Here is a 12007-nt window from a genome sequence, read left to right as displayed (position 1 = left end):
TTTATTACATTTTGATATAGCAAAGCTTGTTGTTGTATTCTGCTTGTGTAACAGTTACTATCAGGATTCATCAGGATAGACCGTATTTAGTGGTTTAAAATGTATCTATGTCCCCTGTTATATTTTTGAGCACCCGCCCCTCTAAAGGTCTCTTGCTTTTAATTAAGTAAATTATGGTGAGATTTAAGCCAGTGCAGTGATGCAGTGTGTGAGCTCCACACCCATTTAATTAGCTTTAAGGACCAGCTGAAGGCCAATTTTTCACTGGCATTCATACAGTGATTTGTTCAATGTTGGCTTTAAGCACTAGAGGATGGCATCAGATATACACAGACATGAGGGTCTTAAAACACTATCATGGTAGGACTGGTAGGCAGAGCAAAACACTCACTGAATGTAACCTACAGCCAAGAGTGCAGTACAATCTCTGCTACAAGCTCTGCAGCATGTTTTATAAATCTTTAATCAGACTATGTAGCTGAAACATGTTCTAAGAAGCAGAAGTGTACGTACTTGGCTTCTAATGCCAAGGCAAACACACCAGCAGCCTCGGGAGCAGCAGCTGATGTGCCTGAATGACGCAACGTACAATTTCCATACAGATCTGTGGTGGCCTGCAGAAAGAGAGAGAGAGAAAGAGAGAGGAAGAGAGAGAGTGTCATGCACACTAAGGCAAGAAATATGAATCAGCTAATTAGCATTGCTCATGTTACTGTGTGTTAAGAGAACTGGCACCTCAGAAAAAAATGTAAAACATGGAAATGAACCAAAACCCTCACAGATAAGGAACATAGGGAACTAATGCACAGAAATGCACATTAACAATGAATAATGAACAAGACTTCTCAAAGAGTCAAAGAGAGAAGGAAATAAATACTGAACATAAAAAGATGTGCACACATTAGTTAACAGACAAAAACACACAAAAAGTTATGAACGCAGAACAAAATGTGAAAACAATTGGGGGAATATGTGATATAACTTATCCAAGGAATATGTAAAACATAACTGTTTTTTAGATTTTACAATATGAGATTATTATTAATATTCATATTGAAGGAAATGCAACTACATCAAAATACTGAAAAACCTTTAAAGTCATTTCATTTCAGTCTCTGATGCCTTGCCCAGTGGACATGCAAAAAAGTACTCCATCTCTACCGATATCTTTAAATTGTGTCAGAAGGAGTACATTAGGTTCCATACTGAATGCATCACCCTGCAACTTTCATTTCACAGGTAAGTATTCACCCATGGGGTGGCATGGTGGCTTAGTGGTTAGCACGTTCGCCTCACACCTCCAGGTTTGGGTTTCGATTCCCGCCTCCGCCTGCAAAAAATTGTCCGTAGTGTGTGATTGCGTGAGTGAATGAGAGTGTGTGTGTGTGCCCTGCGATGGGTTGGCACTCCGTCCAGGGTGTATCCTGCCTTGATGCCCGATGACGCCTGAGATAGGCACAGGCTCCCCGTGACCCGAGGTAGTTTGGATAAGCGGTAGAAAATGAGTGAGTGAGTGAGTGAGTGAGTATTCACCCTCAGAAAGGACAAGGAAATTAGCTCTCTATCATTTATCATCATTCTGTGCGTTAGATTGCTGCCATTGGTATTAGGATTCATATAGATTTGTTGCAATTGGCCTCTGTGTACTGCTATTCTACAAAGAATAGAAAATACAAAACCATTCAGTATCTTAATTGGCTGAATAAAGAGATTGGTAGAATTCAAATATAGCCAATCAATATCTTGACCTTCGGCATAATTGATCTTTGTTTCTTTTATCTTTATGCAGTGGAGGTAGCTAGTATTTTTCCCTAATTTGCCTAGCATCTATCCTCTACAAAGTAGTGAGCTCTGCTGTACTATCTGCACTTAATTTGTTTATTTGGTATTCTTGTGCATGGCATTCTAGACCGTGAACTGAACAAACACAGAATCATCCTAATAAACAACTCTAGCTGGAATTGTCTCTCCTGGCACAGTCAATGTTCAGTAGTGTAGTGTATTTTAAAGTTTCAAATTAAATCCAACTAGTGTCACAGGCTCTATCATGTCACCAAGATCTGGTCAATCCATTCTGATTATAAATATGTACATTAACATTTTCTTATACAAGATCTTAACGTCTGGATGTTAAGTCACACACTACATAAAAGCGGTCCTTGTTCTCAGCCAAACTGTCAATGGTCTTCAAACTCCTGTCAGAAGCCTTTTCAGTCACAAGCATCTCCTGTCCATCCTCACAACCTTGTAATTAGAGGCACAGCATGGTGGTGGTTTTGATTCTTGAGGGAAGGTCATATTAGATGACATGGAGGGAACCCATCTGCTCCATGCAGTCTCTGTGTATCCGTCCCACCCACAAGGATCAGTGCAGTGCAAACCTTCTTGATACTATTCCTGTTCTCCTACAGACAATTAAGTTTTTGCAACTTCTTGTTTTGTAAAACAGCTGTTATACAGTATATCCCTGGGAGTAGTTCTATGCAGCCAACTACTCTTCTCAATCAGGTGTTTGTTCAATCTCTTGTCACTTTAAGTCTGGAGTGCTGCCACTTCTGGCAGGGCTTCCTCTTTGCATCATGTGACCACTGTAACCTATCCACAACGCAGCAGCACAAGAAGCAACACCACCCCACTGCTACAGTTGCTCTATTTGCTTCCTGTTGCTGTGTGCATTCCCACCAATATGGACTCTCACTAACCTGGACCCACTATCTCCTCAATTTATAAAGAAAACATGCATCAAGACTCTTTTCTGTCGTGACACTCAGGGGTTAAAATGAGCTAAATATTTTACTGTGTAAAATACAGCTAATGGATGAGATTTCAACCTTTTCTCCAAATGCTTGTTTTTCTTTTAAGTCTCAACCTGATAACCTATAACAAATTATTTAAAACACTGCATTTTATATAGAATTCTAATAAAGGTCATAATAAATAACATGCTCTGTCACTGAATGGATTTCCACTGCTGAGACAACAAGACATAGAAATACACATAAACACACAGATATGAATGCCCACACACCCCCACAAAACAACTGCCTACTCACCACTCCTGCCTCTGGGTTCCTCTTGCGGCCGTTGCTGAACGTCGAAGCGAGTGTGGAGGAGCAACTCTCGTCGTACAAAGCCGTGCGTCCATCATTAATGGCAGAGTTAATAGAGATGGTCCACATGCTGGAGGCATAGCCATCACAGTTGCAGTCGTCATAGCCACCACCATCCCCTGAAGCCCACACATATATACTGCCTTTCCCCCCTCTGCCCTGTACACACACACACCACACATAATTAACCTTTATAAGTTGTCAAACTATTTAATAAGTTCATTAATAACACATTATAATAGCTATACTATAATTTCAGTAGGTCAGAGTATTTTGAGGTGAAATGCATGGAATTGGTTTTTAGATCAACGCTAAAAGAACACACTCATCAATGTCAAACACATTGCACATTTATTCAGATTCATACCATTAGTTTCATATTGCCACTTGTTTCCTGATTATCATCTTTATATGTAGCAATAAACTATGCATGGTTAAGTGGATTACTTGGATTTACAGTGAACTGTTCAGGAAACTGAAGACAGACTCAAGATTCTTAAAGAATTCCCTGTGGATTTGTTTTCGTAAACACATCTCTCTCGTTCCTCCACTCTATGAATTTAATTCCTCCATCCAACACCCCACCCCCCCCTTCACCACAAACAACACCACCGTCCGCCTCCACCCCACATTTTTATTTGTTCTCTCTTGCGCTGTTCCCTCTCTCTGAATGGAGACCCATCAGCTCAGCTTGGCTGCAATTAGCTAAAAGAAATGATTGCACTTTAAATGCTGCTGCTTTTGTAACAAGCTCTATTCACACAGAGAGCTCATGAGAGGGAATCTTCGAGGTGTAGGAGGACCAGAATCTTTCTAAGGGATACTTTTACTTTTGCAAGGATTTTTGTGCATCTCATTTCAGAAGAAAAGTTCAACGCAATATCATAACTTATTTTGATTTCTCTAAAAAGCCATACATACTGGCTATATATGCTTCCTAAACATGTACATTACATCATTCGTTTATCTCATTTGGAAAATAATTGCCTCAAATGATTTGTAATTTCCTGGATGTACAGTGACAAAGTTCCACAGAATTCAGCACTGACCAGGACTAGAAACTTTTTTACTCCTTAAGAGAATGCAGGGGTTAGATTCCTAGCATTTAAAATTCTATCATTTTTATTTATCAGATTATTTATTTTACAGAGCTGTAACAGATTTCTAGATCTTTTTTCCATTTTAATTTTATTCCATTAGCTGTGTTAATATGATCAGAACAAAGCCAGTCCTGATGGTAAATGACTGGACTTTGCAAGTGGTACATAACTCCCAAAGAGAATTTCTAAACAATTAAAGTGCACAAAAAAGTCTTAAATAAGCCACCAATAGTACGGAGATATTGAATTGATTAGGGTGGTTTTTTTACCTTGGTAAAGAGGAAGGAATCTGAGAGTAGTGATAATTATTTCAGAGTATGAGGATGTCGCTGCATAGTGCTGTGATTAATTCAACAAGTTAATTAGAGGCTATAACTATTAGTCCTTGCTAGTCATGTCAGTAAAATATGGAGGGGCATCTTAGTACTTTACACGAGTACTTCTTTGGATATCTTGAAACTGTACATCATCTAGTTTAGAATAACTTACACCCGTATGTAATGGTTTGTTACACCCGCTGACTTTAAAAGCATATACTCTGGAAAAATTCCAAACTTATTTTGATTTTTGTATTATATGTGTATTGAAGTACAACAGAGCATAGATATGGAAACCTGAAAATCTCACTGGATTCAAAAATGCATATTTATTAAAAAATAAAACAGCATATTTCCCGTGAGTACCTTGTTGACGCCATCTGCCATAGCCTGAAGGGTTAGCTCACGAGGCCCGTCCACTGTCTTGCCGTCATCAGTGGGACCCCAGCTAGCGCTGTAGATGTCAATAACCTGCGGCATGTGACTGATGGAGGAGGCTTCAATGATGTCCGTCATGAATGGCTGGTCCAGCATCCGGATGCCTAGACGAGAGGAATTTTTAATTGTTATTTATATATTTCAGGTGTATCTTCTCATTTATTTGCTGTGGTTCTGCTACAATTTTGAGTCTGAGATTCGGGAAATAATGTACATGCCTTGTCATGTACTGTTCTTCAGAGCTGCTCCTAATAATAACTGATAGAGGAGTTAGTCTAGTGGGACTAGAGAGACTATGGACCATGCGATAATTACTTTTGCTCCTCACAGAACACTCTTCTGATCTGCCCTTACACCAGCAGTACCACAAGCAGACTGATGAATGATTAGGTTTTCCACGTTTTCTTAAAGTTGTGAGCCGTTTACTGTCTTTTCCTTCAGAGCATTATGTTTTTTAATGTGGCTTGTATGTTTTCTAGTTATTTCACCTCAAATCAAACTGTTAACATCTTAACCATGTGGTCATGACCTTTTATAATGCTTCGAATATTGTCAGCATTACAAATAGTCATTGTGAATAACTAGGTTTAAGTGTAATGCCAGTAGCTATCTCTGTCCACAGATGCTAACAGTTCGTGACACAAGCATCAGCATGTTATTTTCAAATCGGACTAAACATCAAGTCATGATGAAAGAGAAAATATATTAAAGAACGTAAATAAAAGAATGATCAGCACCTATTGTACAAAATTGTCTTGATTACACAACAGGGAGTTTCCTTTCAATTTGTGTGCTTCAGATAAACAAAAGGTCAGCACGTTAGAAGGAATCTGCTGTTTTCACAAATTAAACTGAGTGAGCTGTTTTGACTATACAATAGGATGAATAGGTTCCATTAGTAAAACACATATTGGTGTATTCATGAGATCTGAACCTATTCTAAAAAGCCTTTGACGAATAATAGGATCAAAATAAGACTGACTAATATCATGAGACATACCTGCCACTTTGGAATTGTAGGCCACTCCTACGCCACAGATGTTGTTGTTAGCCACTGCAGACACCTCTCCGGCACATCTGGTCCCATGGCTTAACATTTGCATTTAGAAAATATAAACATGTTAGTATGAAGTGAACATATGTATTCAAAATATTAATGCTCTTAGCAAAAAATATTGCTAACACAACAACCTAAAGTAAAAGAATCCCCAGTGATGATAAAATATGAGCTTGTGTGTGTGTGTGTGTGTGTGTGTGTGTGTGTGTGTGTGTGTGTGTGTGTGTGTGTGTGTGTGTGTTTTAAGGTTTTTGGAGGTTCGGTTCTATTCTATAGCCTACTTTTATTCATTTAATGTGTGTCTAAATAAAAGATCACAGTCTGTTGTTGCCCCGTTACTGCCTGATGTTCTGCACATAAATATTTCTGCATTCCGCACATTCATAAGACTGACAAATGAATCTTACATAACACAAAACCACTGGAAACCCCTCTGTCTACTGAAATGTTAGAAATGGAAATCTGTTTTTGACAAGTAGAATAGAAAAGGATTTCTATGGACAGCTCCCTCTTTCTAAAAATATCCTCAGCCATTAGGAAACTGCACACTGTTCTCAAAGCAGCACAAAGGAGAAACATGAAGCCTGGAAGAAAGCCAGTGTGTAAAAAGGAAATACAGAGCTTCTCAGAAATACAGCTTTTGTGATAATAAATAACTGTCTGATTAACCGGCAAGTCTGTGACACTAATGATATTACTGCTGCCATCACACACACACACACAGACACACACACACACACACACACACACACATATATATATAGAGTACAGGACAAAAAGAAGCTATGCTTCTGCTCTTCATTATTAAAAAGGATGGCCTCGAGCACTTTTTGGGTGTCACGATGTGCCAAGATTTATTAACACTGAGATTTTGAGTGTAGCAGTAATAAAGAGGGAGTCATGCTGATCTGCACTGCCTCTGACCCTGCTGAGCACCTTCTGGGTGCCATCTACCACTACACACACATTAAGACATCGATCTTAATCAATTAACAAATCTTGAAACTGCTTTACTGCAGCTGATCCATATATAAGAACCTGCTTTCCTTAAGAAAATACAAAGGATTTTAAATAATATAAGATGGTCCATTTTGAATTGTGTTTAGTCCTTCTGCATTCCTTGTTTTCTGTGGTCACACCTCCACAGACCTTGACAAGTGAGACACACCAAGCTCAGTGTGCTGCGAGGCGTCAGCGTGGGCCATGTGCTCCATATTAATGCAGCCGAGCTGAGAGCCCAGAGAGAAGATGACTTAATAGGGCTATGTGTTAGGAAAATCAATAAGAAAAAGCAAGCAGCCCTTCAGCCAACCACTGCCAGGAAACTCCCTCTTGGGTCACCACACTCATCCTCCTTCCTCCCCCCTCCCACCTTTGTGTCTTGAGTCACAAAGCTTACAGACTGACGGACTGCTGATTACCTGTTAAACCAATCATCCGTGTAGCGAGGGTATGGGTATGGGTCATTGCTGCTGAAGTCATAGCTGGCCTCTGCATTCTGAAATAAGAAAACATTGGCTATGGAAATAAAATTGAAAGTACATGTCAGCTCTAATATATACTTCAAGAGGTCAGAAAGAACAGTTTCATACTGAGTATACAGGTCAAAAATACTTGAAATTCAATACTGAACATATACGTATATGTATGTTCAGTACACGTATATGTATACATACATACATACATACATATATACATACATACATACATACATACATACATACATACATACATACATACATACATACATACATACATATACACTCGTGGTTTAATGTAATATAACTGCATCTGTTTTTGTTTCATGATCTAAATAGTTGTTTCTATATCTATATTCATTTAAACCAGATGTGGCCTAAACCAGAACTGGAAAATTATTTTTTGAATTTAATATGGAGAAAATTAAAATGTGAATAATGTGCCTGCTATTTGTAGTTGTCTCTGTATAGAGCACATCATCTGCTAATTCTGAATAATGGATTCGACACATATTCGTGTTTAGTTAAATTACTAATACATAGGCAGGCTAATCACGTACCAGCAAAATGAAGCGCCGCATTAAAAAATATACACAAAGTACAATTGAATGTAATTGCATGGTAATTTAAGATGTGCAAGAGTGATTTTACATAAAATGCAAAGAAAAAAACAAACAGTTATTTGAAACAACTATGGTTGGTTAATAAAACACTGAAGACCCACAGTGCTGAAAAATGTATTGTCACATCATTTATCACTATATTTAGATGTTATTATTATATCATCCACATGGCTCATTGAGTGGTATTAGACCTTTACAAAATGTTTTCAGATATTCTTGATGACCATAGGCTTAGTTCTGATGAGGCAATCTAAGGCATTGTTTCATTTTTTTTAGAAAAAAAAAAATCTTACTAAAAATGTCCTCTTCCTCCACTTAAAATACAAGCAGGATAAGATCTGTAATGCCAGTGGCCGGGATAGTGAGTGACCTACATACTGTAGAATGAAGAAGGACTATAGATGTCTGCACCAGACCCACTTTCTACATTTGCTCATTCTACAGATTTATTTACACATAAATCCAAAGCTCTGCCTCTTGCTTAACACACACACATGTGATATATATCACGTTAATGCTAGCTTTCTTCTGGCTATAGGGAGCTTTATGCAACATTAAAAAGACTCAAGGGGGCTTTAAGAATGTGACTAGAGAGAAAACACAGGAGATAAACAAAACTCAAATACTAATACATGAAGAAACATTCTACAGTATATAATCACAGTCTCCTTAAACATTGGTGTGTCTCTGTTATTGCTTTTATACCCAGCCCCCTGGGCTAAAACCCAATATCTTAAAATATCAATCAATCCAGTGAATTGCTATCTGATGAATTGTTTAAGACAGTACTGGCATTATTCCCTTAGCCTTGAGGCATTTAGCAAACACAGACACATTTCAATGTTGAAGGTGCCAGCTATACCTGCTTCTCATGGCAAAACAGAAGGGAAAACAGATGGTTTGAAGTCTCTTCACGTTGTACACAACCTATCACCCTGACGTCCTGAGTAGCTAATGTCAAGGAGAGGACAACGTGCAAGCTAAATGTCCTCTGGAACCAACTTTGCATACAAGGATTCATAAATGAAGGTCTGTTTCTATGTTTCTTGCACGTGTTATTGCAATCAGATCTTTGATTTCTTTTTTGTTGTACTTATACTTTGTTATGCCTTTTGAACATTCAATGAATTCTAATTGAAAAATGAGCATTTTACAGGAAGCTTGGAATAAAGGTTTCATGGGTATAATTCTTGTTTTTTACTCCTCACTCTAATCCGACATGCGGTAAGGCAAAGCAGGCTGCAGGTGCAGAGAATCCATAAATCGTTGTCAGAAATCCTAGCACGATTTAGATGACAGGCGGGCAAATCTAGTATGATAATCCATAATTATAAACATGAAAACAAACTAGGGTCAAAACCAGGATTTATAAAGATACAGTACAGGGCTTGCACGTAATAAGTGCACATTCAAATCCCTACATTGCCAAGCTGCCATTGTTGGGTCCTTGAGCAATACCCCTAATCCTTATACCGATCCGCTGTATTCTTGTACAGCAGAGTATGCAGAGTTCTTGTATATTGTGATATAGTATCTTCTCTGCCGCTCTATGTTTTATTTCTTCCAATTAAACTAATTACTCATACACTAATTAAGGTAGAGACTGGCTGCTAATTCTAATAACATATGGATGGTGAAATTATGGTTTACAGAAACTGTCAAGCTCCTTTGTGAGAATCCTTAGTGGCCCCGAGGGTCTTTTTATGGACTGGAAAATGGCAATTGCAATTCACTTTAATGCTTCATTGTGAGACGGCAAGTTCAGAACACAGTGTTCAAAATTGTTCAAAACTGGAGCTGTTATCCGGGAGGTAAAGATGTCCCTCTCTCTCAGCAGGACATTAGCCCATCAGGGTTTTTCATGATAAAATGCATACTAAAGAGGATGTTTAAATCTCTGCCCAATGTGTTTCGCTGCCCAACACAGCAGTTCAAAAGGATGCGGTGGTTTGGATATACTTAGTCATATTCATTGTCAATAAATATTCATTCAGTTTGTATATGAGACATGAATCAAATGAACATCTTGGCTACAAAAAGCTTTCACTAAAGTTTACAAAACATTTCAGAACTTGAAATTTATAACCAAATACTCAAATGTAAGCTTAGTCATTCACCAAATGACATTTACCTCAGAAATAATCAACTTACTAATTTAATTAAAAGTCATTCCTAAGAATCACATCTGGACACATTCCTAAGTTCTGGCACATCTGGAAACCAAAACGAGCTACTTACATTCAAAGTATGTGAGTAATCTTGGTTAATTTTCTAAAGAAACGGATAAAATTTCAGGTGGAAAAAACAGCCTGCTGAAACAGATATAGCAGAGTAAACATAGCTTGAGCAGCACTTACACTGCAATATTTTCAACAGATTACATTTTATTTTTATATTGGTTTTATTTTTTACTTATTCAAATGATATACAAGACCTGACCTGATTTGTACATCACAGCCCCTCCACCTCCATACACACACACACACACCCAAGAAATGCAAGGCTGAAAATAGCAATCTTTTAATAAATAGAATCAGTGTTATTGAACATGACCCCCACCACAAAAGAGTTAATTTTCGTGGGGGTTTGTTTGAAATATATGAAGAGAACATCAAAGCGTCATGCAAGTTATATGATCTGGCAAAGGAGGAGACTTAAAGACTCATTATTGCTGCCCTGGCCAGCACCGCATTACTTCTGTCCACCTCCATTTAATAAAAAATGTGTATCTTGTTCAGCTCCATGGCGCTCGGTTTCTGCTCCTACACTGATATACTGAGTGGGTCTACCAGTGCTACTTCTTTCAACACACACACACATAATCTACAACCCCTATTTCCCAGACAGCAGTGAGAAGACAGGAATTCATTAATCTATGGTTGAAAATATCATACATAGAAACCATTGATGGCTCCAGGGATAAGTATTCTGGCTGGCATTTGCCAGGATGAGTCAGTGAGAGACAAAGGGCAGCCTCTCATCTCCATGCTCTGTGCAGTGTAATGACATGCTTGGAGCAGGTATCTCAGTGTATGTGGCTGATGGCTGAGGGGTTTTGACACTACCAGGCTGCATTGGATCACTGTAGTGGTTTAAGGTGGGCAGAAATTGCTGACATCAATACCATAGAGACAAACTGAGTAAAATCTTTTAACAGATTCACACAACTAGATGTTCTAGCACAGTGATTTTCACAGAAATCTCCACTAGGTTTAAATTTGATCCTCAGAACATTTCTACCGTGATGCATAATCTTCCAGACAGAAAGCAGAAAGTTATTCGGTTACACGTTTAATGACCACCTAATTTGAAGCAGCATAACTTCCCAGTATGATTAAAAAAAAGAACAGCAGTTGGAATTATACATAGCTCATTACAGACCATCTGTCCCAATCTGCATAATTTTGAATTCTCCCACAATGCAGTGTTAACATTAACTCCAGTGTGCTGCTAAGTTCTTGAATCAGTGGGGTGTGGATTATTTTTCTACAACAGCACAACTCTACACTGTACTCTAAGTAAGAGAATTATATTAATGTCTACCTTCTAATACATCGTTATGGTAACAGATAATTCACATGGACTTGGATGGTGGATGCTACACATTATTAAAGCTTAAGAATAAAATGCTGTTGTTGTTTTAAAATATCCATGATAATATCCATGTATTCATAATACATTAGCACCAATAAGTACTATTTCTTATGTCGGTTATTTCTTAAATGGTTACCGGATGCATTGTTAATTGTAGTAACTATTACCATCAAATAGATTCCATGCTAAGACATATATGATATGATCAGTAATCGTGCTCACATTTAGGGGTATTTTAATAAAGATATTATTATGATAAAGATGGTGTTAAATGTATAATTAGACATAAA

The 12007-nt window shown here is 38.0% G+C and overlaps 1 protein-coding gene across 1 annotated transcript in view; it reads right to left on the bottom strand.

The window, feature by feature from the left end:
• pcsk2 (proprotein convertase subtilisin/kexin type 2) overlaps nucleotides 1-12007 on the bottom strand; it is a 30365-nt gene that overhangs the window by 5812 nt on the left and 12546 nt on the right. Inside the window, exons 6-10 of the mRNA XM_060871856.1 lie at nucleotides 7444-7520; nucleotides 5966-6054; nucleotides 4894-5069; nucleotides 3054-3269; nucleotides 514-614 (exon numbers count right to left, since the gene is read on the bottom strand). Of these exons, the coding sequence (XP_060727839.1) occupies nucleotides 514-614; nucleotides 3054-3269; nucleotides 4894-5069; nucleotides 5966-6054; nucleotides 7444-7520 (659 nt within the window). The remainder of the gene's footprint in view (nucleotides 1-513; nucleotides 615-3053; nucleotides 3270-4893; nucleotides 5070-5965; nucleotides 6055-7443; nucleotides 7521-12007) is intronic.

This window comes from Tachysurus vachellii, chromosome 6, assembly GCF_030014155.1.
Source record: "Tachysurus vachellii isolate PV-2020 chromosome 6, HZAU_Pvac_v1, whole genome shotgun sequence".
In the NCBI taxonomy this organism is placed as follows: domain Eukaryota; kingdom Metazoa; phylum Chordata; class Actinopteri; order Siluriformes; family Bagridae; genus Tachysurus; species Tachysurus vachellii.
The sequence above is the reverse complement of the archived record's forward strand: the minus strand, read 5'-3'. Positions and strand labels throughout refer to the sequence as shown.